This window comes from Pan troglodytes, chromosome 10 (assembly GCF_028858775.2).
Source record: "Pan troglodytes isolate AG18354 chromosome 10, NHGRI_mPanTro3-v2.0_pri, whole genome shotgun sequence".
Classification (NCBI taxonomy): domain Eukaryota; kingdom Metazoa; phylum Chordata; class Mammalia; order Primates; family Hominidae; genus Pan; species Pan troglodytes.
Genome location: NC_072408.2, coordinates 138,668,891 through 138,696,694, shown reverse-complemented (window position 1 = coordinate 138,696,694; position 27,804 = coordinate 138,668,891). Strand labels below are relative to the sequence as shown.

The window sequence follows — 27,804 nt, the reverse complement described above, 5'->3', positions numbered from 1 at the left end:
TACAAAGCAGGGAGAGGTCATGTTGGTCTGGAACGCATCACAGGGGGACGTGCCACGGCACTGCGTGGTGGTCTGGAACGCGTCACAGGGGGACGTGCCGCGGCACCGCGTGGTGGTCTGAAACGCGTCACAGGGGGACGTGCCACGGCACCGCGTGGGGGCTCGTCTGTGGGGAGGGCTGCCCCACTGGGGACCTGGGGACGGAGGCCCTGTGGGCCGGCGGGAGCACCAGGCAGCAGTATGGGTGGGGTTGGTGGCGCCGGCACAGAGAGGGGTGGGCCCCCAGCCCGAGATGCTCCCTCCAGGGCCGGGGGAGGCTGGCGGCGGTGCGGCCTGACTGGGCACCCCTCTGGAGCGGCCACAGTCCCTCACTAGGGGACAGCTCCATCCCTGCCACCTGAGCCTGCCCAGCCCTGGCGGGCAGTGCCCTCTGCTGGCCTTCCAGTGCCAGGGTGGCCCGTCCTCATCCCGCACCAGCACCTCCCCCAGGGACTCCGGCACAGTCCTTGCCCTCTGTGGCCAGGCTGTCCCACCGCCTCTGTCCTCTCATGGGCTTGCGCTGTGTGTCATAGCATCAGGGCCTGGGCCGCTGTCCACAGGGCGCCTGGTGACAGTGGCGGCAGCAGCAGCAGCAGCATGATGGCAGCCACCAGTGGGCCTGGGGCCCCCGGGGGAGAGGATGCCCCAGAGGTGCACGAGCAGACCTCGTAACCGTCCTCCGAGCGGCTCTGGTCATGTTGTCCTGGAGGGGCGCGGGGCCCCTCCGCCGCGTCCACGCCCGCAGCCACAGATCCGTCGGCCTGTGAGTCTCCACACACCAGCCAGTCCCGGGCCGTGGACTGTGGGTACCCGGGTGCCACCTCCAGCTCGCCATCCAGCACTTTCCAGTACTCCTGGCCACGGAAGAAGTAGGAGGCACCTGAGAAGAGGAGGGAGAGCTGAGCTCAGGGGAGGGCTGCAGCAGGAGGGGCTCCAGCCAGACAGTGAGGAGGGAGCGTTGGGCTCAGGGAGGGCTGCAGCAGAAGGGGCTTGGGTCGGGCCAGACAGCAGGGGGCTTGCGCTAGACTGCAGTGGGGGGTCGGGCCAGACGGCTGGTGGGGGGGCGGCTTGTGCTAGATGGCAGGGGGCGCCCAGATAATATCTGAGATGGGGTCAGCATCTGCTCAGCTGCGGGCAGCTCTGCAGGCATGGTCACAGGCCTGGGAAGCTCCAGAGGAGCCTGCTGGGGCAGGGGATGGACCGGGAGACCCTCAGAGTCTCTTTCCCCTACTGGATATTTATTGAGGGCCCACTCTGTGCAGGGCTGTTCCAGGTGACGAGGATGCAGCGTTGAAAACAAAACAGAGGATGCTGCCGTCTCTGGAGCTGACCCTGTGGGGAGGTTTCTTCTACACTGTGGGACGCGGCAGGGGTGATGCCCAGGAGGGCGTTTGGCAGGGCTGGGGCCGGCAAGGGAGGGGCTGTGTGGACATCTCAGGAAAGTGTGCCCAGACGAGGCATGGCCAGTGCCAAGGCCCTGGGGCAGGAGCGTGGCTGGGGGAGCAGCAGGGGCGAGGGAGTGCTGAGGGCGGGGAGAACAAGGGCAGCTCGTGGGCCAGGCCTTCGGGGAACGACTCGGGGACGCCTGCAGGGTCAGCAGCTCCGGGCGAGGGGCTGGGGCCCTCAGAGCCCACACCGACCGGGGCCGTCCTCTCGGGGACGCCTGCAGGGTCAGCAGCTCCGGGCGAGGGGCTGGGACCCTCAGAGCCCACACCGACCGGGGCCGTCCTCTCGGGGACGCCTGCAGGGTCGGCAGCTCCGGGCGAGGGGCTGGGGCCCTCAGAGCCCACACCGACCGGGGCCGTCCTCTCGGGGACGCCTGCAGGGTCGGCAGCTCCGGGCGAGGGGCTGGGGCCCTCAGAGCCCACACCGACCGGGGCCGTCCTCTCGGGGACGCCTGCAGGGTCGGCAGCTCCGGGCGAGGGGCTGGGACCCTCAGAGCCCACACCGACCGGGGCCGTCCTCCTTTCAGGGAACCTCTTGGCTGCCCTGTTGTGATGCCCCTCTCCTGGTGGGGAAACCGAGGCCGCATGGCCCGTACCCCCAGCTGGCACTCACCGTCGGACCAGCGCATGGCGTCGTCCAGCGTGCTGGGGACACCCCTCCACAGGGGGCTCTGGGCGGGGTAGCCGGGGTCCATGCGCCTCGTGTGGTCATCGTAGCGCCAGTACAGCTGGTCCTTAAAGAAATAAGTCCTGTCATTGTGGGCCCAGGAGAAGGCAGCGTCGATGCCGCCAGGCGGGAGGCTGAAGTCGGAGACGGGGCGCGGGTATCCTTCCTCTACGTTATTGTCCTTGAACACCCAGTACCTGTCTCCTGGGGGCGAGAGAAACAGCTGTGGGCCGGGGCTCGGCCCCACCCCGAAGGGCAGGGGGCTCCTGCCTTTCCTTCTCCTGTGTCAGCCGCTCTTGCCCTGGCCCCTCACCTGGGCCTGATGGGACAGCGGCCACAGTGCAATCACCCCACATCACAGGGGCCACGTGGACACTTAGTGAGCACCTACTGTGCCCAGTCCGGGCCATCCCATCCAGCCTGCGGACGTTGCCGGCCACCCCTTTACCGATGGAAACAACAACTCGGGCTAAACCGAGGCCCACGACATGCCATTCTATTATTATTATTATTATTATTTTTTGAGACGGAGTCTTGCTGTGTCACCCAGGCTGGAGTGCAGTGACTTGATCTCGGTTCACTGCAACCTCCGCCCCTGGGTTTAAGCGATTCTCGTGCCTCAGCCTCCCAGGTAGCTGGGATTACAGGCATGTGCCACCATACCCAGCTAATTTTTGTATTTTTAGTAGAGATGGGGTTTCACCATGTTGGCCAGGCTGGTGTTGAACTCTTGACCTCAGGTGATCCGCCCACCTCGGCCTCCCAAAGTGCTGGGATTACAGGTGTGAGCCACCGCGCCCGGCCATTTTTTTTTTTTTTTTTTTTAATAATCTTGTCACATTGCCCAGGCTGGTCTGAAACTCCTGGGCTCAAACAATTCTCCCTTCTCAGCCTCCCAAAGTGCTGGGATCACTGGAGTGAGCCACTGCGCCTGGCCGACCACTGTTTCTGCACAAGGGGTTAGAACAACTTCATGGCAAAGACGGGAAAGGACCTCCCTCAAGGCCTGTGTGAGTCTTTTTTTTTTTTTTTCTTTGAGACGGGCTTGCTCTTGTCTCCCAGGCTGGAGTGCAATGGTGTGATCTTGGCTCACTGCAACCTCCGCCTCCTGGGTTCAAGCCATTCTCCTGCTTCAGCCTCCTGAGCAGCTGTGACTACAGATGCCCGCCACCACACCCAGCTAATTTTTGTATTTTTAGTAGAGACGGGGTTTCACCATGTTGGCCAGGCTCGTCTTGAACTCCTGACCTCAGGTGATTTGCCCGTCCTGGCCTCCCAAAGTGCTGGGATTACAGGCGTGAGCCACCGTGCCCTGCGTTAAATACACTTTTCTCCCAAGAAATATAGATGGCATTGAGCACTTGAAGATGGTCAACGTCACTAGAAACGCCCTCAAAACCACAATGAGACGCCCCCTCACCCCCACTGTCAAGAACATGGAAAGTCACCCGTGTCAGGAGGATATGGGGATGGCGGAGCCGGGCGCTGCCGGGGAGGGGGTATGAAATTGTGCAGCCGCTGCGGGAGACAGAACGTAGGCTCCCCAAAACGTCAAAAATAGAATTACCACGTGATCCAGCATTCCTGCTTCTGGGTATAAATCCAAAAGAACTGAAAGCAGGGTCTTGGAGAGACGTTTGCACACTCACGCTCATAGCAGCGTCCTTCACAAGAGCCCAGAGTAGAGGAAACCCAAGTGAGCAGGCGAACGAGGTGCAGTCCGTCCGTGCCATGGAATGCCGCTCAGCCTCAGCCAGGAAGGAAATCCTGCCACGTGCCACCGCGTGTAAGAGCTCCGAGGACCTTCCGCTGAGTGACACGAGCCAGGCACAGAGGGGCAGATCCTGTCTGTCCCACTGACATGGGGTCCCTGGAGCACTCAGAGCCATGGGGACAGCAAGTGGAGCGGGGGTGCCCAGGGGAGGGGCGGGGCTGCCCAGGGGCGGGGCGGGGCATCCGTGTTTCACGGGGGCAGCGTTTCCGTTTGGGAAGGTGGAAATCTTCTGGAGGCGGACGCAGGTGACAGCTGCACAGCAACGTGAACGTGCTTCATGCCACTGAGCTGTGGCTTCAAAATGGCTGAAATAGTGAAGTGTGCTCACCACGCCCACAATTTAAAATGACCAAAAAACCAGACCGGGAGTGGTGGCTCATGCCTGTAATCCCAGCACTTTGGGAGGCCAAGGTGGGTGGATCACCTGAGGTCGGGAGTTTGAGATCAGCCTGACCAACACGGTGAACCCTGTCTCTACCAAAAATACAAAAAATTTGCCAGGCACGGTGGTGAGTGCCTGTAGTCTCAGCTACTCAGGAGCCTAAGGCAGGAGAACTGCTTGAACCTGGGAGGTTGAGACCGCAGTGAGCCGAGATCACACCACTGCGCTGCAGCCTGGGTGATAGAGTGAGACTCTGTCTCAAAAAAATACAGTAAAATAAAATTAAAAATAAAAATAATATAAAAAGACCAGAAAAAGTCCTTTGCTGGAGACTGGAAAGGGCTGTGATGTCTGCAAATAGGGGGAGGGATTAAGGAGATGATGGGAGGACCAATGGGCCCTGCCCTGCTATGGCTGAGCAGGAACCAGGACAGATGCGCCTGGTAGGAAACCAGGCAGGGGCAGGCGACACAGGGGACAGAGGGGGAGCAGGGGTGAGACGGCCTGTGGCAAGAGACCTGCATGTTCTCAAGTCTCTCCTGGCAGGTGACCGACCCCTCACACCCAGAAATGGGGCTTTATGGTAGCGAAACCTGCAGACACACCTCATCCAGGTGACCACAGCGAACATCACTAGGCAGGGCGGCTCGGGGCTCAGAACACCTGCCCTCGGTGGCATTCCTGCCAGATGTGCAAAACCAGAACCTGATCTGGAGGAGACGCCAGACGGGTCCACCTGGGGGAAGCGGCCTGAACACTTCTAATGTGTGCAAGGCAAGGGAGCCGCACGTCATGGGATCCTGCTCGGGGAGGCTCTACAGGGCACCCTGGGGCCTTTGGCAAGGTGGCCTAGGGGAGGTTAGGAGCAATTGGTCATGAGGTTTGCAAGTAATTTTTTTTTTCTTTTTTGGTCCAGGTACTGTCTTTGGGGATTTTTTTTTTTTTGAGACGGAGCCTCGCTCTGTCACCCAGGCTGGAGTCCAGTGGTGTGATCTCACCTCGCTGCAAACTCCGCCTCCCGGGTTCACGCCATTCTCCTGCCTCAGCCTCCCGAGTAGCTGGAACAACAGGTGCCCACCACCACGCCTGGCAAATTTTTTGTATTTTGTAGTAGAGACGGGGTTTCACCATGTTAACCAGGATGGTCTCGATTTCCTGACCTTGTAATCTGCCCGCCTCGGCCTCCCAAAATGCTGGGATTACAGGCGTGAGCCACCGCGCCTGACATTTTGGTTTTTTTTTTTTAGACAAGGTCTTGCTCTGTCGCCCAGGCTGGAGTGCAGTGCACGATCATGGTGCAGTGCAGCCTTGACCTTCTGGCTCAGGCGGTCCTCCTGCCTCAGCCTCCCAGGTAGCTGCAGCCTCTGTCCCTTCAGGAGGGATCAGGCCTCCGGGAACAGTCACCGGAGGGCTCCCAAGTGATGGGGGTGACGGAGTCAAACGCTGAGGGCCGGGCAGGCGATGGAGTTACAGGAAGTGGTTCCCCTGACAGACACGCAGAACACCCTTTACCTCGGCAAGGAAACAGGGTCCCGCCCGTGACTGTGGGAGTGGCTGCCACATTGGATTGAATGACGTCCTCCAAACTCACATCCACCCAGAATCTCAGGACGTGACCTTACTTGGAAAGAGGGTCTTTGCAGATGCGTTAGTTAAGATAAGATGGGATTAGGCAGGCCGGGTGCAGTGGCTCACATCTGTAATCTTGGCACTTTGGGACACCAAGGCGGGTGGATCACCTGAAGTCAGGAGTTCGAGACCAGCCTGGCCAACGTGGTGAAACCCTGTCTCCACTAAAAATACAAAAATTAGCCAGGAGTGGTGGCGGGCACCTTGTAATCCCAGCTACTAGGGAGGCTGAGGGAGGAGAATTGCAACCCGGGAGGTGAAGGTTGCAGTGAGCTGAGATCACACCATTGCATTCCAGCCTGGGCAACAGAGTGAGACTCTGTCTCAAAAAAACAAAAAACAAAAACAAATAGGACTAGGGGACCTGAATCAAGGCCCGGCTTCCTTATAAGAGAAGACGCGGAGATGGAGGAGGAGACGGCCTGGTGAAGACAGAGGTGGTGGCAGGAGGGATGTGGCTGAGGGTGACACTGGATGTGGGAGAGGCCTGGGACAGCCTCCAGAGGGGACCCACCCTGCCTACCCCTTGATTTCGGACTTGTGGCCTCCAGACTGTGAGGGAAACTCCAGGTGTTTCAGCCCAGCATGGGGGTCTCTGTCCTGCAGCCCTGCCACCCCCACCTGCCCCTGCTACTGTCTCCCTTTCCTGCCCTTCACGGAGACTTGGAGGCAAAAGGAGTGCATCCTGTAACACTGCCACGAGGTGGTTCCTGGAACGGTGGGCACAGGGGCCGACCGGGGAAAGGCAGGCCGGCCCTAGCAGCCACGGCCCCTCACGCTTCTGTCCCGAGCCTCCTCCAGGCCCCTGGTGCTCCAGCTGCAGCCCCTTTGATGTTTTTGGGACTCGGCAGGGCTGCTCCTGCCTCGCATGGCCGTTCCCCGGGCTGGAACACTGTTCCCTAGTTTCTGCTTGTACAGCATCTCCCTAAGGAGACCTCTCTCCATTGTCCTTCATTTCTGACCACACCGAATGGCACTGGCATCAGCTCCTCCTGACTTGCGGGTGGACTGTGGCCCAACTAGAACGAGGGCAGGGCTTTCCATCGTTTTGCCCTCTGTGTGCCTGCAGCGGCTGCCTCAGGATGGGGCATACAGTAGGTGCTCAGAGTGCATCTGCTGAGTGCACAAGCAAACCAGCTGCTCTGTGCTCGACCGGCCTCTGGGCAGACGTAGGGCTTACACGCAGGCTGGACCCCCTCCGTCCCTCCATGAGGCGGACAGAGGGCCCGGGAAGCCCGGAGTGCAACGGGGAGGCCCACCTACCTTTAAAGAAGACGATCTTGTGGTCGCTGGTGCGCTCGTACACGGCGTCCACGCTGTCCAGGTGCAGCGGCAGGCCCCGCCAGAAGCGGTGCATCTGCGCTGGCTGCAGGGACACCAGGTGCCGGTCCCGCGTCAGCCGCCAGAAGTACTTGCCTGGGGGCACAGAGGGGAGGGCCGGGCTGCAGAGAGGGTCTGCACCCAGCATGGGCCATGCCCCTCAGCCAACCGCCACGGGAACCCTGGAGGTACCTTTGAAGAAGAAAGCTTCACCCCGGATCTGGGCCACCGCGTCAAAGTGAGTGCTGCATCTGTGGGGCACGTCCTTCCTGGGCCTGCAGGGAGAGAGCCAGGTGGGCTGGGAGGCGGGGCCTGAGCAGCGCGGGACTGGGCATCCTGCGGCAGAGCCCCTGACCTGAGCAGCATGGGACAGGCATCCTCGTGGGGAGCCCCTATCCTTGCCTAGGGGTCTGCTAAAGGCAAATTAAAACGGGGGTGCCTGTCCACCGCTTCAGCGGGCGGGGGCCAAGATCTACGCTCTGAGCATACAGAGCGCCAGGGAGCTGCGGGGAGGGCAGGAGCTCAGGGGTGGAGACTGGTGTAGCACCCTGGGCCTGGCTGGGTGCCAAACACCCACGCCACGGGACCCCAAGCCCAGGCCTAGAATTCGGTCCTACAAGAAGCGTGTTCACAGCGACGTGGCTGTAGCGACAGAAGGTCAGGGACAAGGTGCATGTCCACCGAGAGACGACTCGACACAGAGCGTGGCTCCTTCGCAGCTTTAACCGGGAGGGTTACACGTACGGTCCTGTGACATCTGAGGCTGGGTGACACAAGGTCACAGCTTCTACTGGCCTCTGGCAATACCAGCTCTCAAGACAACTTCACTTGGAATCCAGTTGCTGTGGGAGGGTCATGCCTCATGGAGCAGCCCCAATGGCCGTCCCAGTTGGGCCCAGCCCTGGCACCAGATGTGGGCCCAGGCAGTGAACATCCCTCCCGCTGGGGGCACAGGCCAGACACTCGCAGGCCCTGTCTGACTTCCTGATGCTGGGAATCCATGGGCTTGATGAAACATTCATCAAGCTGGGCTGCTTGTCACGTGGCAGTAGCTGACAGGGACGAGGGGGAGAGGAAACCTTGTCTGAAGTTCTCATTTCTGTGCAGGACCCCTGGCAGGGGAGGGCCGGTATTAGATGGGGTTTAAGAAAAGACAAAATGTCACTGGGGGCTCAGTCGGCCACACAGCTGTGCGTTTCCCAGGACTCTGAGCCACGATTTGGGGCAAATGTTGCGTGGGACAGGGATGAGGATGGACAGACCCCAGCGGGTGGTGACCGTGGGCCCAGGGCTTACGGGGCGCTGGACCGGTTGTCTGGGGGCTCCGGCAGCAGGGGAGGCTCCTCGGGCTGCGCCGTGGGAGACACAGACTCCCGCACACCTGCGGGAGACAAGGAGGGGGACGGCCTCAAACCCCCGCCGCCCGCCTCCCCCCACATCCCACCGGCCCTTCTGAATCCCAGGGATGAAACCGAGGCCACTCAGCAGACAGGCTCTGTGGGGGCGCAGCTGCGATCAGCGAGACTGCTGCCCCCAGAGCTGACGTCGAGGTGGGAGTCAGACCCCTCGCCGAGTTAAACACTCAGTGTGTGAGCACTGCCCTGCAATTCCACCCCGGGGTACACCCTAAAGAGCTGAAGACAGGCGTTCCCACAGGAGCTCGTACACCAGCCTTCACAGCACTGTTCACCGCAGCCAACAGGGGTGACCCAGTGCCTGCTATAGGCTGCATGATGACAAAACTATTCAGCCATGAGAATAAATCCAGGTCAAATCTGTGCTACCACGGGGTGAACGTGGAACACGCTATGCTCAGTGGAAGAAGCCGGGCGGGGAACAGTGGTTCGTGCCTGTATTCCCAGCACTTTCAGAGGCCAGGGCAAGAGAATTGCTTGAGCCCAGGAGTTTGAGACCAGCCTGGGCAACAAGGTGAGACCCCATTTCTACAAAAAATCTAAAAATTAGCCAGGTGTGGTAGTGCATGCCTGTAGTCCCAGCTGTTCAGGAGGCTGAGTCAGGAGAATCACTTGAGCCCAGGAGTTTTGAGACAAGCCTGGGCCACATAGTGAGACCCCCATCTCTAAAAAACAAACAAAAAAAAGAGGCCGGGCGTGGTGGCTCACGCCTGTAATCCCAGCACTTTGGGAGGCCGAGGTGGGTGGATCACGAGGTCAGGAGATCGAGACCATCCTGGCTAACAGTGAAACCCCGTCTCTACTAAAAAACAAATACAAAAAATTAGCCGGGCATGGTGGTGGTCACCTGTAGTCCCAGCTACTCGGGAGGCTGAGGTTGCAGTGAGCCGAGATCGCGCCACTGTACTCCAGCCTGGGTGACAGAGTGAGACTCCATCTCAAAAAAAAAGAGCCAGACACAAAAGGTTGCATGGCTGCATTAGAGGCCCATCTATGAAGAAAGGAGGTGAGGGGTTGCCAGGGGCTGGGGGGATGGGATGGGTGTCGGGTCTTCTTCGGTGGTAGTGGGTGATGAAAAAGTTCTGGAACCAGATAGAGGTGGCATCTGCACAACCTTGTGAATGTCCTGAACGCATAGAAGTACACACCTTGAAATTGCGAATTTCTTTCTTTTTTTTTTTTTTTTGAGGCAGTCTCACTCTGCCACCCAGGCTGGAGTGCAGTGGTGCGATCTCAGCTCACTGCAACCTCTGCCTCCTGGGTTCAAGTGATTCTCCTGCCTCAGCCTCCTGAGTAGCTGGGATTACAGTCACCTGCTACCATATCCGGCTAATTTTGTATTTTTAGTAGAGACAGGGTTTCACCATGTTGGCCAGGCTGGTCTCAAACTCCTGACCTCAAGTGATCCACCCGCCTCGGCCTCCCAAAGTGCTGGGATTACAGGTATGAGCCACTGCATCTGGCCAAAAAGGTGAATTGCATGGGATGTGAATTTTACTACAGTGGAAACAATGCATGGATGTCAGAGCATGTGAAGCGGCAAGGACGATGCTGAGGCCGGGAGGGTCCGGGCGGCAGGGGCAGCACTACTGCAGGGTGTGGTGGGCGGTGTGGAGGGCAGCTGGGGCTGGGTATAAGTGAGGTGACCGCGTTGGCCTCTGATGCACGTGTGCTGTCTCCCCGGGGCACCAGCTCCCAGGACAGGGGCTCTGCCTCACTTCCTGATGTGAACCCAGCAGAGGGGTCCCTGGTGCCTGACTTGGCTACTCTTGGGTTTCCCAGGCAATCTACATACCTCTGGGTGCCTCAGTTTTCTCATCTGTAAAGTGGGGACAGTAGTCCTACCTTATATGGCCACAAAGATCAGATGATTTAAGACATGCAATGTGATTTGCACAGGCCTGGGACACCATCAACCCTGCCTATCGTAACTCCACCAGTGTCTGGGGCACAGAGGTGGAATTCTGATCTAGGGGCTCTGGGGACGTCAGGGGTGGGCTCTGTGGACAGGCCAGAGCGTCCCAGCTGGCACAGCACCATCCGTGGAGGGAACAGCGGGGAGAGCAAACCCTCCCGGGGGGGCTCTGCTCAGGGGTGCCTGGGGTTTCTGACCCCTCTTCCAGGGGCCCTGTGTCTGGCTTCGGGGAGACACTCACCGTACAGCTGCCAGACGCGCACCTTGTCCTCGTAGGGGAGCCCGTAGCGCAGCGGGTCACCCACCGGGCCCTGGTAGTATGGCCGCATGATGGAGTGTGCAGCGGCCACATGGCTCAACCCAATGGCGTGGCCAAACTCGTGGACAGCCACTGCAAACAGGTCCATCCCGTGGGCATCTGGGGACACAGGGAGCCATGTGAACCAAGGGCAAGAAGGGCCCTGTCCCCGCAGGTAGGGACCAGCAGGCCCCCACCATGCTCTGGGGTGACCATGGGGATGCCTCGATGCCGGCTACGCCAGAGGGATTCTGCAGGGTTACTGGGAATTAACGCGATTCCCCTGGGGGCTCTGTGGGGCCTGCTGGGCTTCCCAGGCCTGGGGTCTTTGTACCATTCATGGAGCGGCTGATAACCTTTTCTGCATAAGGCCACACAGATAACACCTTGTGCCTGGGGCCTGGGTTACATGGGGCCAGGTGTCGGTCGGATGACCTGAGGCCCAATGCTGTGGGCACTGCCCCCTGGCCCCACAAGACGGGCCTGGGCTCCCAGGACTGCATGGTTCCCAAGGCCACAGTCCAGAGGTCGGAACAGCCTCTGCAGAGCTGAGACTTCTGCAGACAACGGGACTTAGCGGGAGTGACACTGAGCCGGGGCCACAGAGGCCTCGCAGGCCTCCTGCTCTGTCAGGTGCTGAGAACGTGATGAGGACAAGCTTGGCTCAGCCAGTGGTGTCCCCGCCCGACAGGCCAGCACCCAGCGAGGTCAGCCAGGCCGAGCACAGATGCTGTGAGATGGGCCTAGTGGGAAATGCCCAGCCGTGCTCAGGAGCAGCCGCGTGTGTTTTCAGACGCAGGGTTGGGGATGGGGAGGCCATGGCTGCTCCTCAGCCTCACAGGCCGCTGGGGCTCCTGACTCTGCCCTGAGGGCTTCCCCAGACGTACCCGAGGAGCGGAAGGTCCAGGCCTCGTCATCGTCAAAGTGGGTGTCCCCGGCGGTGTGGTGGTCGCCGGGGAAGAAGGCGTGGGCCACGGTGCCGCCGGGGCCGTCGAAGGGGTAGCCATCGTTATGGTCGGCCTTGGAGAAGTCGATCTGGATGTCGGCGGTGCTGCCTGCCACCTCGTGGAAGTTCAGGGGCGCAATGTCGCTCCAGACCTTGAGGGCGTAGTACATGAGTGCACGCACCGTGTCGTGCCCCAGTGGTGAGTCCCGTGGGAACGTCCGGACCCTGCAGGCAGGGGTCAGCCCAGAGTGAGTCATGGAGAACAGGCCACGTGCCCCAGGCCGAAGTTCCCTGAACGCCCCTCCTCAGCCCGGGGGTGCCCCTATGAGGGTCTCCCCCATCTTCCACCTTTCTCCCCACGCCAGGAGTCGTCCGATGCACTCACGGCGGTGCCAGTAGTTCACTGGGATAGATGACGGAGGGAGGGAAATGAGAGCCCAGGCAGGCTGAGACCCCCAGGCCACAGGCAAACGTCAGCTCCCGCGTGGAGCCATCAGCCCCAGGGCCCTCAACGGTGCATCCCGTCTGCCCCATCCCCCTGCTCCCCACTGAAGGGGCTCTCTCGGTTCACCAGCCCTCACACTAGCCAGGGCCCATCTGAGATAGTTTTGACTCCGGGGGACAGCAGAAGGTGTGTGGGTCCCATAGTGTCCCGCCAAATTCACGTCCATCCAGAACCTTAGAATATGACCTGGTTTGGAAATAGGGTTGGCTGGGTGTGGTGGCTCGCACTGGTAACCCCAGCACTTTGGGAGGCCAGGGTGGGCAGATTGCTCGAGCTCAAGAGTTCAAGACCAGCCTGGTCAACATGGCAAAACCCTGTCTTTACTATTTTATTTTTATTTTTTTTGAGACAGAGTCTCACTATGTTTCCCAGGCTGGAGTGCCATGGCACAATCTTGGCTTACTGCAGCCTCCGCCTCCCAGGTTCAAGTGATTCTCCTGCCTCAGCCTCCCGAATAGCTGGGATTACAGGCACACATCACCACACCCAGCTAATTTTTGTATTTTAGTAGAGACGGGGTCTCACCATGTTGGCCAGGCTGGTCTCGAACTCCTGACCTCAAATGATCCGCCCGCCTTGGCCTCCCAAAGTGCCATGATTACAGGCGTGAGCCACCATGCCCAGCCCTGTCTCTAGTAAAAATACAAAAAATTAGTTGGGCCTGGTGGCTCGTGCCTGTAATCCCACCTACTTGGGAGGCTGAGGCAGGAGAATTGCTTGAACCCAGGAGACAGAGGTTGTAGTGAGCCAAGATTGCAACACCGCCCCCCAGCCTGGGTGAAAGAGACTCTGTGTCAAAAAAAAGAAAAAAATTAGCTGGGTGTGGTCATATGCACCTGCAGTCCCAGCTACTCGGGAGGCGGAGGCAGGAGGATTGCTTGAGCCCAGGATGTCAGGGCCACAGTGAGCTGTGACTGCGCCACTGCACTCCAGCCTGGGTGACAAAGTGAGACCCTGTCTCAAAAAAAAAAAAAAGAAATAGGGTCTTTGTGGATGTCATGAGGGGTTGACATGAGGTCACACTGGATCAGGGCGGGCCCTAAATCCGAGGAGCATCCTGGAGACACGGGAGAGGAGGCTGCGCGCGGACAGGGCAGGGTGGAGGCAGAGGCTGGTGATTCCATCGAGGGCTGCCAGCAACTGCACAGCTGGATAGAACCCTGGACAGATGCTCCCTCTACCTCCCCAAGGCACCATCCAGCCTACTCCTTTGCAGGGATTCCTGGCCTCCAGAGTGGGGAGAGAGCTCCTGCTGCTGTCTGAAGTACCCTGGTTTGTGGATATCTACGGCAGGCCCAGACACGGAGGCATGGGGGCCCCACTCCTCACCCTGGCCACGCACCCGCCTCCACGGAGACCCCGTTCCCCACCCTGGCCACGCGCCCACCTCCGTGGAGGCCCCGCTCCTCGCCCTGGCCACGCACCCACCTCCACGACAGGTTCCTCTTGTTCCACTTGGTGGGGGCTGGAGCCTGGCGTCTCCTGCGAGCCTGGGTCAGGACAGGGAGGTCTGGCAGGGAGCAGCGCGGGGTTTTCATCAGGGCCAGGGTGGCCTCGTCTGCAGGGAAAGCATGGAGCTCAGAGCCTAGCCCAGCTCGCTCCCCACCCTAGGATCCTGAGCATCCCCAAGGGTGGGAGCTCTGACTCTGGCACCAGCCTCCGAGCCGCCCCCTCCTCCCACGTCATCTTTGGGGGACCAGCCCCAGGCTCTGAGCTACACCAGGCCAGGACCCAGGTTCATTCAAGCATAAGGCAGGACTGTGCCTGATCAGAGGGGGCATGGCTGACGGGCGCAGACCTGACGGGGGCCACGGCGCTCCCGCTGCCCCCTGGAGAACTGACCCAGGATGCCGGTGGCCTCCAGGCCGCCAAACTGCTGCATGGCTGTGATGGCCTTAGACAGCTCCTCTTGCGTCTGCAGCTGCCCTGTTGTGGGGTCGGCCGGGGGCAGGTAACCGAACCTGCTTAGCCACTCCTGAGGGCAGAGAGCAGGGTGAGGGGGTGCAACAGAGGGCCCGGTCCTACCCAATGAGAAGCCTGCCACGGGCCACCACTGCTTCCGGGCAGGCCCCCTCCCAGCCCCCTATCTGCCCACAAGGCACCTCTTGTCTCTTCCCTGGGCAGCTGCCAGAAAAGTGTCTTAATAAACCTGATGTCCCTGGCCGGGTGCTGTGGCTCACGCCTGTAATCCCAGCAGTTTGGGAGGCCGAGGCAGGCGGATCACGAGGTCAGGAGATGGAGACCATCCTAGCTAACATGGTGAAACCCTGTCTCTACTAAAAATACAAAAAATTAGCCGGGTGTAGTGGCAGGTGCCTTGTAGTCCCAGCTACTCGGGAGGCTGAGGCAGGAGAGTGGTGGGAACCCAGGAGGCGGAGCTTGCAGTGAGCCGAGATCGTGCCACTGCACTCCAGCCTGGGTGACAGAGCAAGACTCCGTCTAAAAAATGAATAAATAAATAAATCTGATGTCCCTTAGATGGTGTGAGCTTGTGCCGTGCACGACCTGTACAACCACTCATGGCAACCCTGCCCCACCCCACGCCTCCTGAGACCGCAAAATGCTAGGGAACCCTCAAAAGGCTCTTAAATGTGGCCAGTGTCAAATGCAGGCTCTCAGCTGACTTGTGACAGGGAAGTCTAGCACCCAAGGTCTGGGACCCCAGCTGAGAAAGGCTGTGGCTCAGACACCAGTTTAAGGAATTGGGCCATGCTGTACATTCATGGGGGAGATAAGAGCCCAGGCTTGGCCGGTGCTGTGGCTCATGCCTGAGATCCCAGCACTTTGGGAGGCTGAGGCGGGAGGATCGTTTGAGCACAGGAGTTGAAGGCTGTGTCTGCAACAGAGCGAGACCCTGTCTCAGAAACAAAAGCCAGGTTCCAGCCAGGCTGCCTAGGTTCAAATCCCACTCAGCCACCTCCCCGCTGTGTGCCTGGGGCAAGGCAGTCCACCCCTCTGGGCTCCTTCCTCAGAGTCCTTGGCAGGCTGGTGATGAGGACATGAGCCAGGATGTGGAAAATGTTCACACCAGCACCTGGCGCAGGGGACAGCTCTGCTCTGAAGGGCCTATTGGGGTGGTTGCGAGGCTACCCACACCGGAGCTGAGTAGGAGCAGGAATGAGGGCAGCCCTTCAACCTGGGCATAAATCAAGCCCTGGCCCCATGCCCCAGTCATCTCTGCTACCCTGGAGGGGCCCTGGGGACAGGGGGGCCTGGATGCCATCTGTGGGGACCTGGGTGCCATCGTGGGGACCTGGGGATGGCGGGCCTGGGTGCCATCTGTGGGGGCTACCTCCACCCCTAGCTTCAGTTTCTTCAACCGCCAAATGGCGCCTGTGCCCACTTGCAGGCTGCCATGAAGCTGCTGCTCTGCCCTGTGGATACTTGCCAGCCCAGGGAATCACAGCAGGGGTGAGGTGGGCTCCAGAAAGGTACAAGCCAGGGGTGATGTGCTGGGGGCTCTGCCCTGCCTGCAAACCTGTCTTTTTTTTTTCTCTGGACATTTAGAAAATGCTTGTGAATCGCTATTATTTACCACCTCTCATGTATTCATTGGCCAAATCATATGAAAGTGCCCATTTTTGACCATTTCTGATTTAAAATAAATACTAGTAGTTTCATGTGGCTTAACCTAAAAAAATGCATAAATGAAAAAAACATAACTTTTTAAAGAAATCCTAAAAAAAAAAAAGGAAAAAGAAAAAAGAAAATGCTTGTGACTCATTTATGCCACCTGCTGGGCCCCCAGGTTCTGGTCTGCAGGAGCTGGTGATGGGGTGGTCCTGGCCAACCCTCCTGCCCACCAGCAGGCAGTGCTCAGAGGAATGAGGCACCACCACCCTGGAAGTCCCAGGGGCATCAGCAACAGGCCGTGCTGGCCAGGTGGGGCCTCACAAGACACTACATGGGATCTGCACACCCCGAGATCCCCCTTCCAGGAAGCACTGAGTCCTTCCCGGGGCCCCCCTCTGTGCCTTTACCCCCTTTCCAAACCCTACTGACCCAGCCCAGCCCCTCAGCCCCTTGGGGAAGCCAAGAGTGTGTACAGAACTGGTGGCCCCTCCAAAGCTATAGGCACGACAGGACGTCAAAGTGGACATTCATGACTGGGGTGGGCAGCTTCTCTGGAGGGGCCTTGGGGGTGACAGCCTTGGCCTTGACAAGCTGGCCTCCCACTTCCGCCCTGACCTCCAGGGTGTGGGGATCTTTGGCCCTGAGTGTCCGGCCCCACACTACCATGCACCCGCAGGGTTTACTGACAGGGTGTGGGGATCTTTCGCCCCGAGCGTCCGGCCCCACACTACCGTGCACCCGCAGGGTTTACTGACAGGGTGTGGGGATCTTTCGCCCCGAGCATCCGGCCCCACACTACCGTGCACCTGCAGGGTTTACTGACAGGGTGTGGGGATCTTTCGCCCCGAGCGTCCGGCCCCACACTACCATGCACCTGCAGGGTTTACTGAGGGTGTCCCATGACCAGTCACCGCTGTAGGTGCTGGAGATGCCCATCAGCACATTCTGCACGTTTTAGTCCTTTGTTAAGATCACAGCTCAACAGGGCCACTGTGCCTCATGGTTACAATAGCCTGTCACCTCCTCCAGGAAGCACTCTGGAGTTTCCTCACATCATCTATGATATTGGATGATGACCCCCTGCCCCCTCACCAGGGAAGGGTCCACACAGGCAGGCGCCTTTCCCACCCAGGCCAGCTGCTGCCTGGGTTGGGCCAGCAGGTGCTGAGAGCCCTTGGGAGGACAACCCACCCCCCAGCCTTCCCGTCTATAAGCTGAGGTCATGGCTGGTAACTGCACTGAGTGGCCCATTTACTCCTCTGTGGGGTTCACGGTGGCGGTTTGGGGCACCCCCACACTCTGGTCCCTGGGGAGCTGGGCAGCCTGGCCACGGGGCCACATGCATTTCAGGAAAGTGGAGCCAGGCCTGGCAGGCAGCACTCCCAGTGGCTGTGGAATGTTGCCCAATGTTTGGAAGCAGGTGGTTTAGTTGCAGGTGTGAGCGGCCAGTCTGCTTCAACTCATAGAACCAGGGCCCCGGCACCAGCCCGGGACAGGCAGCCCCGCCCATGATAAACAGGCACTGTCACCTGTGGCCCCAGAGGCACTGGAATTTGAGCATAGAATGGCATCGAATCTTGGGGGGTGGCGGGTCTGTGGGGCAGGGCTGGTGGGTGCCTCCTACCTAACACGAGTTTGTGCTCAGGGGGCTGTGCCCCAAATCTCAGGCTAGGCATCCTGGGAGGGGCCGTCTTGGGGGCCGGAGTGAGAGGGTGGGAACCACTTCCTAGTTTGCCAGGGACACCCCGACAGAACAAGCCTTGCAGGTTTGGGAGCCACCAGCCTTCGGGTGGACACAGGTAGAAGTGGCCACCTGCCCCAGGGGGCGTCCTGAGCCCACGAGGTGCCCTCGCCCAGCCCTGACCTGTCCTGTGCTCCCAGTGTGGGCGGAGGCACAGCTGTGGGGAGGCCTGAGCCTGCAGGGAAGAGGCGGCAAGCAGCTCACCAGGCAGCTCAGGTCCATCTGGGAGGGGGCGGCTGATTCCTGGCTAGGGCTTGGAAATGTTGACCCAGGCTAATGGGGTGGCGGTGGCGGCAAGGTGGGCTTGTTAGCTAAGGGGAGTAGGGGTTAACCAGGCCTGGAGCACAGTCCTGGGGCAAACCCCCCCACCGCAGCCAGCAGCTCAGGGCAAATGTGGCGGCCCCTCCCCACCCCTCCTCTCCCGCCAGGCCTCTACCCTGACCCACTCCCACCCACAGTGGGTAGGGGGGATGCCTGCTGTAGGATGGCCGCTGGGGTGGGGGCCCAGACTCCCCGCTCCAGGTGTCCCCCTCCCTGCCCCCTGCCCCCAGTACCTACAGAGCCTGTGGATCCCACGCAGGCAGGGGGGCGTCTGATCCTGGGAACCTGCTACCTGCCCCCCTCCACGCCCACCCGCCGCCTGGTCCTCCCTCTGCTGTCGCCACGGAGACCGCTGTCTCCAGGGCAACAGAGGCTGTGGCGGGCGGGTGCTGCAGCAGCAGCAGGGTGAACCTTCCAGAAGGCAACTGGGGAGGGGGAGGGGCTGCCAGGAGGAGGGAGGAGGCGGGAGGGGGCTGCCAGGAGCTCCAGGGAGCCCCAACCCACGGCAGCCACCCCCTGGCTGATGCTAATTTCTGGAGCCGCCTAGGAGAGGTGGCCGCTCTCCTGCTCCTCCCATGGGCTGGGCCATTACCAAAGATGGGGACACAGAGGCCAGAGGCAGAGCCCTGCCCCGGGGGGCACAGGCAGGAAGTGGGCACCCACAGCCCCTGACTCTGACGCAGATGCAGGCAGCTGCCCAGGCCCACTCTGGATTCACCGTTCAGCCATGCTTGTTGTCTGACACAATGCGTATCTGTTTCCAGCCTTAAGAGGGCGTAATGCACACAGCACAGAATTTCCTTTGACGGTTTTTAGGGAATTTATGGTTTTTAAGGAGTTTATGGAGTGCAGGCCCCGTCCCCGGGCTTTGGGTTGCACTGATTGGTTGTAACGGCGCCTCCCGCCCAGGGCACCCTGGCTGGCGGGTGCATGTGTGGCCCTGCTGTGCCACGGTGGTGGCGCCTGGGCCTGGCCCCTGCAGATGAATGAGGGCCCGACCCCCATACTCATCTGTGACCCAACCTGCATGGGGCCTGGGGGCAGGGAGAGCAGGTGTCATCAGCCCCATTTTACAGATGAGAAAACTAAGGCTCAGAGACTGTGGATAACCTGTCCACGGTCACACAGCACACGGTCAGTGATGGAGCCGTGGTGTGGTCCCAGCAACCACGTCTGACCCACTCAGCCATGCGGGGTTCCCCTGCACCGGCCTCCTCTGGGGGCTGACCCTCGGTTGGAGTGACCCCCTTGCTCCAGCCTCTTCCGCAGGGACACTGCCAGATCCCCTGAATCCGTTTGTCTGAGCAACTGGGGAGAGACTGAGGCCACGGGACCCCATCCCACTGCCCACAGGGAGGACGGGATTGTGAGGAAGATAAATAGCAAACACCTGAACACATACACGCGTCTCAGCCCGTCATTATGTCCTGAACAGTAATAACTGCTCTATTCGATCCTAACAGCCAACAGTTATCCAGCACTACCCAACCATGCCCACGTCATTCGTGCCCATGTCCCTCAGGCACTGCAAGGCTGGGGGTGGTCCCTGCTGGAGGGTGCCTGGCACAAAGCAGGTGCTCACAGGCAACTGAGGGTTAACCTTATGAAGTGGGTGTTCTTATTACTCCCAGTTTACAGATGAGAACACGGAGGCACAGGGAGTTCGGACATGTATCCTCAGCTCAGCCCAGGCTGTTGGCTTCCGGGTCTCCGCCTGTGACCACTGTGCTGTGTGGGGGTGAGGGACGGGCTGGAGGACTGATGAAATGGGTGCTCAGGGAACATCCTGGGGGACACAGAAGGAGCTGTCCAGGTGATGCGTGGGGCGGTGCTCACATGCTCACGGTGGTGGGGACAGCAAGTGCAAAGGCCCTTTGGCAGGGAAAACACACAGCGCAGAGGAGCCGGTGGGACAGAGTCAGGGGGCGGGACGGAGAAGGAGGTGGGCCAGATCGCGTGCAGCCCTTGGGGCCAACATGAGGAGGGGACTTGCTTATTACTGCAGGGTCCACAGGGGAAGCCAGGCTCCACACCCCGTCCTGTCCCTGCCGTCCTGTCCCACTCAGACGGTGCCCAGGAGGGCCCGAATCCCAGAGGCGGGTGCCCAGGAGGGCCCAAATCCCAGAGGCGGGTGCCCAGGAGGCTCCCACCCACCGCGTGACAGAAACGCCGCCCTGCATGCGTCTGACACCTGCCCTGCGTCCACAGCCAGGGCAAGCGTCCCACCGGATCTGCTGCCAACAAGGAGGCAAACTCACGCATGCGCAAAGTGCCCCTGGAACCCCCAGGAAGACACTGTGTCAGGGAACACCCTGCCGTGCCCCCAGATCCTCTCCAGCCTTCCCCCTTCCCGTCCCCTCCCAGATCCTCTCCAGCCTTCCCCCTTCCCTTCCCCCCCAGATCCTCTCCAGCCTTCCCCCTTCCCTTCCCCCCCAGATCCTCTCCAGCCTTCCCCCTTCCCATCCCTCCCCATCCTCTCCAGCCTTCCCCCTTCCCTTCCCCCCCAGATCCTCTCCAGCCTTCCCCCTTCCCTTCCCCCCCAGATCCTCTCCAGCCTTCCCCCTTCCCATCCCCCCTCACATCCTCTCCAGGCTTCCCCCTTCCCGTCCCCCCCAGATCCTCTCCAGCCTTCCCCCTTCCCTTCCCCCCCAGATCCTCTCCAGCCTTCCCCCTTCCCTTCCCCCCCAGATCCTCTCCAGCCTTCCCCCTTCCCTTCCCCCCCAGATCCTCTCCAGCCTTCCCCCTTCCCATCCCTCCCCATCCTCTCCAGCCTTCCCCCTTCCCTTCCCCCCCAGATCCTCTCCAGCCTTCCCCCTTCCCATCCCTCCCCATCCTCTCCAGCCTTCCCCCTTCCCTTCCCCCCCGGATCCTCTCCAGCCTTCCCCCTTCCCTTCCCCCCCAGATCCTCTCCAGCCTTCCCCCTTCCCTTCCCCCCCAGATCCTCTCCAGCCTTCCCCCTTCCCTTCCCCCCCAGATCCTCTCCAGCCTTCCCCCTTCCCTTCCCCCCCAGATCCTCTCCAGCCTTCCCCCTTCCCTTCCCCCCCAGATCCTCTCCAGCCTTCCCCCTTCCCTTCCCTCCCAGATCCTCTCCAGCCTTCCCCCTTCCCTTCCCCTCCAGATCCTCTCCAGCCTTCCCCCTTCCCTTCCCCCCAGATCCTCTCCAGCCTTCCCCCTTCCCTTCCCCCCCAGATCCTCTCCAGCCTTCCCCCTTCCCTTCCCCCCCAGATCCTCTCCAGCCTTCCCCCTTCCCATCCCTCCCCATCCTCTCCAGCCTTCCCCCTTCCCTTCCCCCCCAGATCCTCTCCAGCCTTCCCCCTTCCCTTCCCCCCAGATCCTCTCCAGCCTTCCCCCTTCCCTTCCCCCCCAGATCCTCTCCAGCCTTCCCCCTTCCCGTCACCCCCAGATCCTCTCCAGCCTTCCCCCTTCCCGTCCCCCCCAGATCCTCTCCAGCCTTCCCCCTTCCCTTCCCCCCCAGATCCTCTCCAGCCTTCCCCCTTCCCATCCCTCCCCATCCTCTCCAGCCTTCCCCCTTCCCTTCCCCCCCAGATCCTCTCCAGCCTTCCCCCTTCCCATCCCTCCCCATCCTCTCCAGCCTTCCCCCTTCCCTTCCCCCCCGGATCCTCTCCAGCCTTCCCCCTTCCCTTCCCCCCCAGATCCTCTCCAGCCTTCCCCCTTCCCTTCCCCCCCAGATCCTCTCCAGCCTTCCCCCTTCCCTTCCCCTCCAGATCCTCTCCAGCCTTCCCCCTTCCCTTCCCCCCAGATCCTCTCCAGCCTTCCCCCTTCCCTTCCCCCCCAGATCCTCTCCAGCCTTCCCCCTTCCCTTCCCCCCCAGATCCTCTCCAGCCTTCCCCCTTCCCTTCCCCCCCAGATCCTCTCCAGCCTTCCCCCTTCCCATCCCTCCCCATCCTCTCCAGCCTTCCCCCTTCCCTTCCCCCCCAGATCCTCTCCAGCCTTCCCCCTTCCCTTCCCCCCAGATCCTCTCCAGCCTTCCCCCTTCCCTTCCCCCCCAGATCCTCTCCAGCCTTCCCCCTTCCCGTCCCCCCCAGATCCTCTCCAGCCTTCCCCCTTCCCTTCCCCCCAGATCCTCTCCAGCCTTCCCCCTTCCCGTCCCCCCCAGATCCTCTCCAGCCTTCCCCCTTCCCGTCCCCCCAGATCCTCTCCAGCCTTCCCCCTTCCCGTCTCCCCCAGATCCTCTCCAGCCTTCCCCCTTCCCTTCCCCCCCCCAGATCCTCTCCAGCCTTCCCCCTTCCCATCCCTCCCCATCCTCTCCAGCCTTCCCCCTTCCCGTCCCCCCCAGATCCTCTCCAGCCTTCCCCCTTCCCTTCCCCCCCGATCCTCTCCAGCCTTCCCCCTTCCCTTCCCCCCCAGATCCTCTCCAGCCTTCCCCCTTCCCTTCCCTCCCAGATCCTCTCCAGCCTTCCTCCTTCCCTTCCCCCCCAGATCCTCTCCAGCCTTCCCCCTTCCCGTCACCCCCAGATCCTCTCCAGCCTTCCCCCTTCCCTTCCCCCCCAGATCCTCTCCAGCCTTCCCCCTTCCCTTCCCCCCCAGATCCTCTCCAGCCTTCCCCCTTCCCTTCCCCTCCAGATCCTCTCCAGCCTTCCCCCTTCCCTTCCCCCCAGATCCTCTCCAGCCTTCCCCCTTCCCTTCCCCCTCCCGGATCCTCTCCAGCCTTCCCCCTTCCCTTCCCCCCAGATCCTCTCCAGCCTTCCCCCTTCCCATCCCTCCCCATCCTCTCCAGCCTTCCCCCTTCCCGTCCCCCCCAGATCCTCTCCAGCCTTCCCCCTTCCCTTCCCCCCCGATCCTCTCCAGCCTTCCCCCTTCCCTTCCCCCCCAGATCCTCTCCAGCCTTCCCCCTTCCCTTCCCCCCCAGATCCTCTCCAGCCTTCCTCCTTCCCTTCCCCCCCAGATCCTCTCCAGCCTTCCCCCTTCCCGTCACCCCCAGATCCTCTCCAGCCTTCCCCCTTCCCTTCCCCCCCAGATCCTCTCCAGCCTTCCCCCTTCCCTTCCCCCCCAGATCCTCTCCAGCCTTCCCCCTTCCCTTCCCCTCCAGATCCTCTCCAGCCTTCCCCCTTCCCTTCCCCCCAGATCCTCTCCAGCCTTCCCCCTTCCCTTCCCCCTCCCGGATCCTCTCCAGCCTTCCCCCTTCCCGTCCCCCCCGAGATCCTCTCCAGCCTTCCCCCTTCCCTTCCCCCTCAGATCCTCTCCAGCCTTCCCCCTTCCCGTCCCCCCCAGATCCTCTCCAGCCTTCCCCCTTCCGGTCCCCCCACCCATCCTCTCCAGCCTTCCCCCTTCCGTCACCCCCCAGATCCTCTCCAGCCTTCCCCCTTCCCGTCACCCCCCAGATCCTCTCCAGCCTTCCCCCTTCCCGTCACCCCCAGATCCTCTCCAGCCTTCCCCCTTCCCATCTCCCCCCAGATCCTCTCCAACCTTCCCCCTTCCGGTCCCCACCACCGATCCTCTCCCGCCTTCCCCCTTCCCGTCCCCCCCCAGCTCCTCTCCAGCCTTCCCCCTTCCTGTCCCTGAACCATCGGAAGCACCTCCGCTGATCGCACGGCAGCCTGTCCTCACTGGCCCCATTGCGCAGACAGGGAGACTGAGGCCCGGCACTTAGTTGGGTCGCAAAGCCCACGTCCAAGGGAAACAACATCCCCGGAGCCATGAAGACGGCTGTCAGAAGGGGACCGCGGAGCAAGGGACAGTCAGACGTCTCTCACAGCGAAATCAGGCCATGGTCTAACCCTCCTGCCTGTCTTGGTTTTGGCTGGGGGTGCTCGCCTGAAGCTCTGGGAGCAGCTGCAGGGTGAGAGGGGACACTCTGGCCCCAGCCAGGGCGATGACAAGGTCCTGAGGGCCAGGAACCCAGAGGCCACCGGCAGAAGCCAGGACATGGAGGGCGGCTGCCACCTGGCACCATCTGGCCCAGCATCCCACAACCTCAGCAATACCCCCCACCTGCCCCGCCCCACCCCACCTCCTACAGAAGATCAAGGGAGCTGCCACTGTGCCGTGGGCGCGGTGATGACAGCCACAGGCTGTGCTGCCGAGAGGAGAAATGGAGCAGAAACTTTAGAGCAGTTTGTCAAAATCTGCCACCACACAACTGCCACCCAGGACCCAGATCCCGAGACACTCTCGCCGCGAGTTCGGGAAGTTCTGGCCAGAAGCAGGCTGCAGGCCGAGCCTGGCTTAACCAGGTGAATGGACGGGCGGCTCCGGCACAGACACTCCAGATAGCGTGCGAAGCTGCAATCGCACGGCCCACGGTGCCACCGTGCAAAAATAAGGCACCGAGAGCCGCGTCCCATCCGTGCCCAGGAACCAGGGGCGGGAGGGAGGCGGACGCCTGTGGAGACCCTGGGCTGCTCGCTGTATGTCGTACTCAAAACACAGGAAGACAAAAAACTCAGGCCCACAAGGACAAGCAGCCCTGCCAAGGACCCCCGGGGGGACAGTGCGCTCTTTTGTCCCCGCCGAGGGCTCCTGAAAGCCCGGCTCCGCAGCCCAGCAGCCTGAATCCCGGCCTTGTTCACGTGCATATGGGGGGCGCTCCGGGGCGGGCCCTCCCCTCCAGCCCCGGCTCCAGCCCTGCTGGGTGCAGCTCTGTCTGCAGCTCTGAGACAAAGGAGCCCTTCTCGTCCCTGGCGCCCAGACCTGAATATCAGTCCGCTCCGGGAGCGCCTCTGGAGAGCGGGCGGAGGAGGAGTCCCCGCTCCCGCCCAGATCCCGGCCTCCTCGTCCCTCCCCGCGGGGAAGCCGCCCGCCCCTGGGCCTGAGCTCGGCCCGCGGTTCCCCCGAGGGCCAGCAGAGGACGCCCCGCACCGCCAGTGTGAGCAGGAAGCCGCGGCAGGACGGAGGCTCCACGCCAGGCCGGGCCCGACACGGAGCGGGGCTCCAGGCAGGGGGCTGCCCGCAGCGTCCTCCCTCTCCGGCTGGACACCGGGGCCCCACTCACTGCCCCCGGCCAGGCTGGGGAGCCACATCCTCCGCTCGGTGCTGTCGCAGGGCGCGGGGCGGGTGACCCCCGGGGTGCCAGGAGAGACCGAGGCGCAGGTACCAGCCGAGAGGAGGGCGCCTGACCCACTCTCTCCGGGCAGGGGGGCAGGTGGGTGGCGAGAAACTTCCAAACCGCACTGGGTCTGATCAGCCAACATGGCTCGGCCGGGGGTCCATCCTCCTGAGTGTGTGGGCCCCACCTTGAGTCCTTCCCTGGCATTGCCCCGGCCCCTTCTGCGGCACCCTCGGACCTGGAAGGCGGGCCTGGGTTCACCTCCCTCCAGAGCTGGAGACCCCAGGCCCCCAGGGCGTGATTCTCAGTGGGGGATCCGGGAGATCCGCACCTACAAAAGGGTCTTGAGGAGGTGGAGGGGGGCACCCCAAGTTCACAGGCTGCCTGGCTGGAAGGAAGCCACTGTGGGGACCTGCAGGCACCTGGACGCGGGCAGCAGGGACAGTGGCCAGCACCCTCCCAGATGGCTTCGGGGCCTGGGGCAAACGGTGGCCAAATCGGCTTCCCATCCAGACCCCCTGGCCAAGTCCTGCCAACCACAGGGGCTGCCGGTGCCACCCAAGTGGCCCCTCCATATGCCTCGACTGCCTGAAATACACCTGCGCTGACTTGCTTGGACCCCAAGGTTTTGGAGCTCCCGAATGTCCACTGCGCTGGGCGAGGGGCCCTGCCAGGACCCCACTGCGAGACTGTCCGCGGACGAGGGCCAGGCCGAGTACTTGTGCGGGGCGGGGAGGCCTCGGCTCCTGGCCCGACTCCCTGGGTAGGAGTCCATTGAAGGCAGCGGTGGGGCAGGAGCCTCAGAAGGAACCAACAAACCCAGCCGGAGTTCACCCGGCCGCCCCAGCGGGGGGGCGCTGACCCCACGACGTGTGCTCTAAATCTTCCGGGTCCACAGGAGACGCGAGTCCCGGCTGCGGAACAGGGGAGGGGGCTGTAGGAAGAGGCCACGTCGCTGCCCCCAGGCAGGGTTTCTAAGAGTGAGGAAGGCTCTCCCCGCGCCCCCGGCTCAGCACTGTACCAGGGCAAGGCAGGGCCAGCCTGGCCGACCTGGGGTGGAGGGGAAGGAGGCTGAGGGCCAGGTCCTTGTCCAGTGGGGAGCTGGGAGCCAGCATCCCTGTGCCCCCAACACCCTCAACCAAGCAAACTCGGGGGCTCAAGGCTTTCGGGGTGCCCCCACTCCGTAGCCCCTGCCCTTCCTCGCTTTGTGGGTGCGTGCTCCTGCCCCCGCCACTCCCACCCGGAACGCACGCAGCGCGCAGGGCTCGGGGCGGCCGCGATGCCTGCTCTCGCCCAGCCCGGCTGCTCCGGGGCTGCTGCAAGCCGGCGACCCGGGCTCCGGGTGGGCGACCCCCTCACAACTCCACGGGGTCCTGCGGCTGCGGCGCGCTCCCAGCGCACGGAGCCGGGACGGCAGCCGGCGCCTCCCCAGGACTCGCGTGCGCTCGCCCGGCCGCTCAGCCCGCGTCCCTGCCTCAGTCTCCCCACCCAGGAAATGGGTCCAGGGCGCCAGGGCTCCCGCGCGACGCCGACGCGCACTGCTGGGGTCTTCCCGGTCCCCGCCACCCGGCCCGCGGAGACCCCCGGCTCCGGCCCAGGAGCTCCGCGCCCGTCCCGCCCGCGCCCTCGGCCGCGCGCTCACCACTCCCAGGCTGAGGTCCTCGGCGCGCGGCGCGGGTGCGGGCGCGGCGCAGCCCCCGCGGGTCCCCAGCGCCAGCAACAGCAGCAGCGGCAGCGGCAGCCGCGAGAGTCCGGGCCCTGGGGGCGGCGGGCCGGGTCCCCGGGCTGCGCGGCGCCGCATGGCGCTCACATGGGCCCGCGGGCGGCGTGCAGGGTCCCGCGCCCTCCGCTTCGCGTTCCGCAGCCCGGCGCCCTGCGCTCTCCGCGGCGCCCCCGCCGGACTGAGCCCCGCGCGGCAGCCTCAAGCGGCGGGGCGGGGCCATGCAAATGTATGCTAACGAGGCCGGCCGCCTTAAAGGGCCCGCGCCGCCTCGGACGCTGCCACCCCCGGCCCGCCCCGCCGTGTCCGCGACGGGACTGGGTCCGCGGCATCACCGGGAAGGCGTTTCCCCGGGTGTCTTAGGACGCTCTTGGGGCGGCGGGGACGCGCGGGATAGGCGCGGAGGCGGGGGTCGGGGCGCCTGCGGGGAGCCGACCCTGACTCCCCTCTCCGGCCGCGCTCCCGGGTCCACCCCCCACGGCGCCGAGGCCTGGGTTCAGACCCGGGTTCAGGTCCCGGAGCCGCCGCCGCAGCGCAGCAGGTGGGCGCTTGGTGGAGCCCGCGGACCGCGGGAGAGGGAGGGTGGGGCTTGGGGGGCGCGGGGGACTGGAGGGCGAGGGCGGGTGTTGTGGGGGCTGGGGTCCTCGGCGGAGGCTCTGCAGTCCCTGCGGGCCTGGGAGCGAGAATGTTAACTTGTAATGTTTGTTGGAGAGCAGCGTGTGCCTGGCACATGCCCAGGAGTTACATAAATAATTTCATTTACTTACAACATTTATGAGATGAAAACTGTGATTTCCATTTCGCAGACAAAGAAACTGAGGCCCAAAGAAATGAAGTAACTTGGAGCGGACAAGCGGCAGAGCCAGGGTCAGAGCCCGAGCAGGCGCTTGTGTGGATTGAACTCGTGCAAGTTGCGTACAGGCTGCCCCCCGAGTGGGAGATCTTGGGAGAGGGCAGGGGGTGAGGTTCAAGGGTAACCCTTGCCTTTATTCAGCTTCTCCTCGTGCTGGACAGCATGGCTTCCCCTCCTTCCCAGGCCTTCCTGCTCCACCACCCCAAATCGCAGCTGGTACTGTCAGGACTGAGGTCTCATTCTACGGACAGGGAA

General features: G+C 62.4%; 1 protein-coding gene across 1 annotated transcript; it reads right to left on the bottom strand.

The window, feature by feature from the left end:
• MMP17 (matrix metallopeptidase 17) lies at nt 1-26,873 on the bottom strand. Its single transcript, XM_509485.7, has 10 exons — nt 26,619-26,873; nt 14,178-14,310; nt 13,764-13,893; nt 11,772-12,055; nt 10,828-11,004; nt 8,553-8,637; nt 7,449-7,531; nt 7,200-7,352; nt 2,098-2,355; nt 1-919 (listed from the first exon to the last, which is right to left on the bottom strand). The coding sequence occupies exons 1-10, from the start codon at nt 26,775-26,777 to the stop codon at nt 567-569; spliced, it is 1,815 nt and encodes a 604-aa protein (XP_509485.2). The 5' UTR covers nt 26,778-26,873; the 3' UTR covers nt 1-566.
• Between the last annotated feature and the right edge of the window lie 931 nt (nt 26,874-27,804).

Excerpts from the sequence above, each read along its gene's own strand:
- MMP17 (XM_509485.7), bottom strand. The coding sequence starts at position 26,777 with ATGCGGCGCCGCGCAGCCCGGGGACCCGGCCCGCCGCCCCCAGGGCCC. Across the intron at positions 14,311-26,618 it reads AGGACCTCAGCCTGGGAGTG|GAGTGGCTAAGCAGGTTCGG; the intron begins GTGAGCGCGCGG and ends CTCTGCCCTCAG. Across the intron at positions 7,353-7,448 it reads TGAAGCTTTCTTCTTCAAAG|GCAAGTACTTCTGGCGGCTG; the intron begins GTACCTCCAGGG and ends CTGTGCCCCCAG.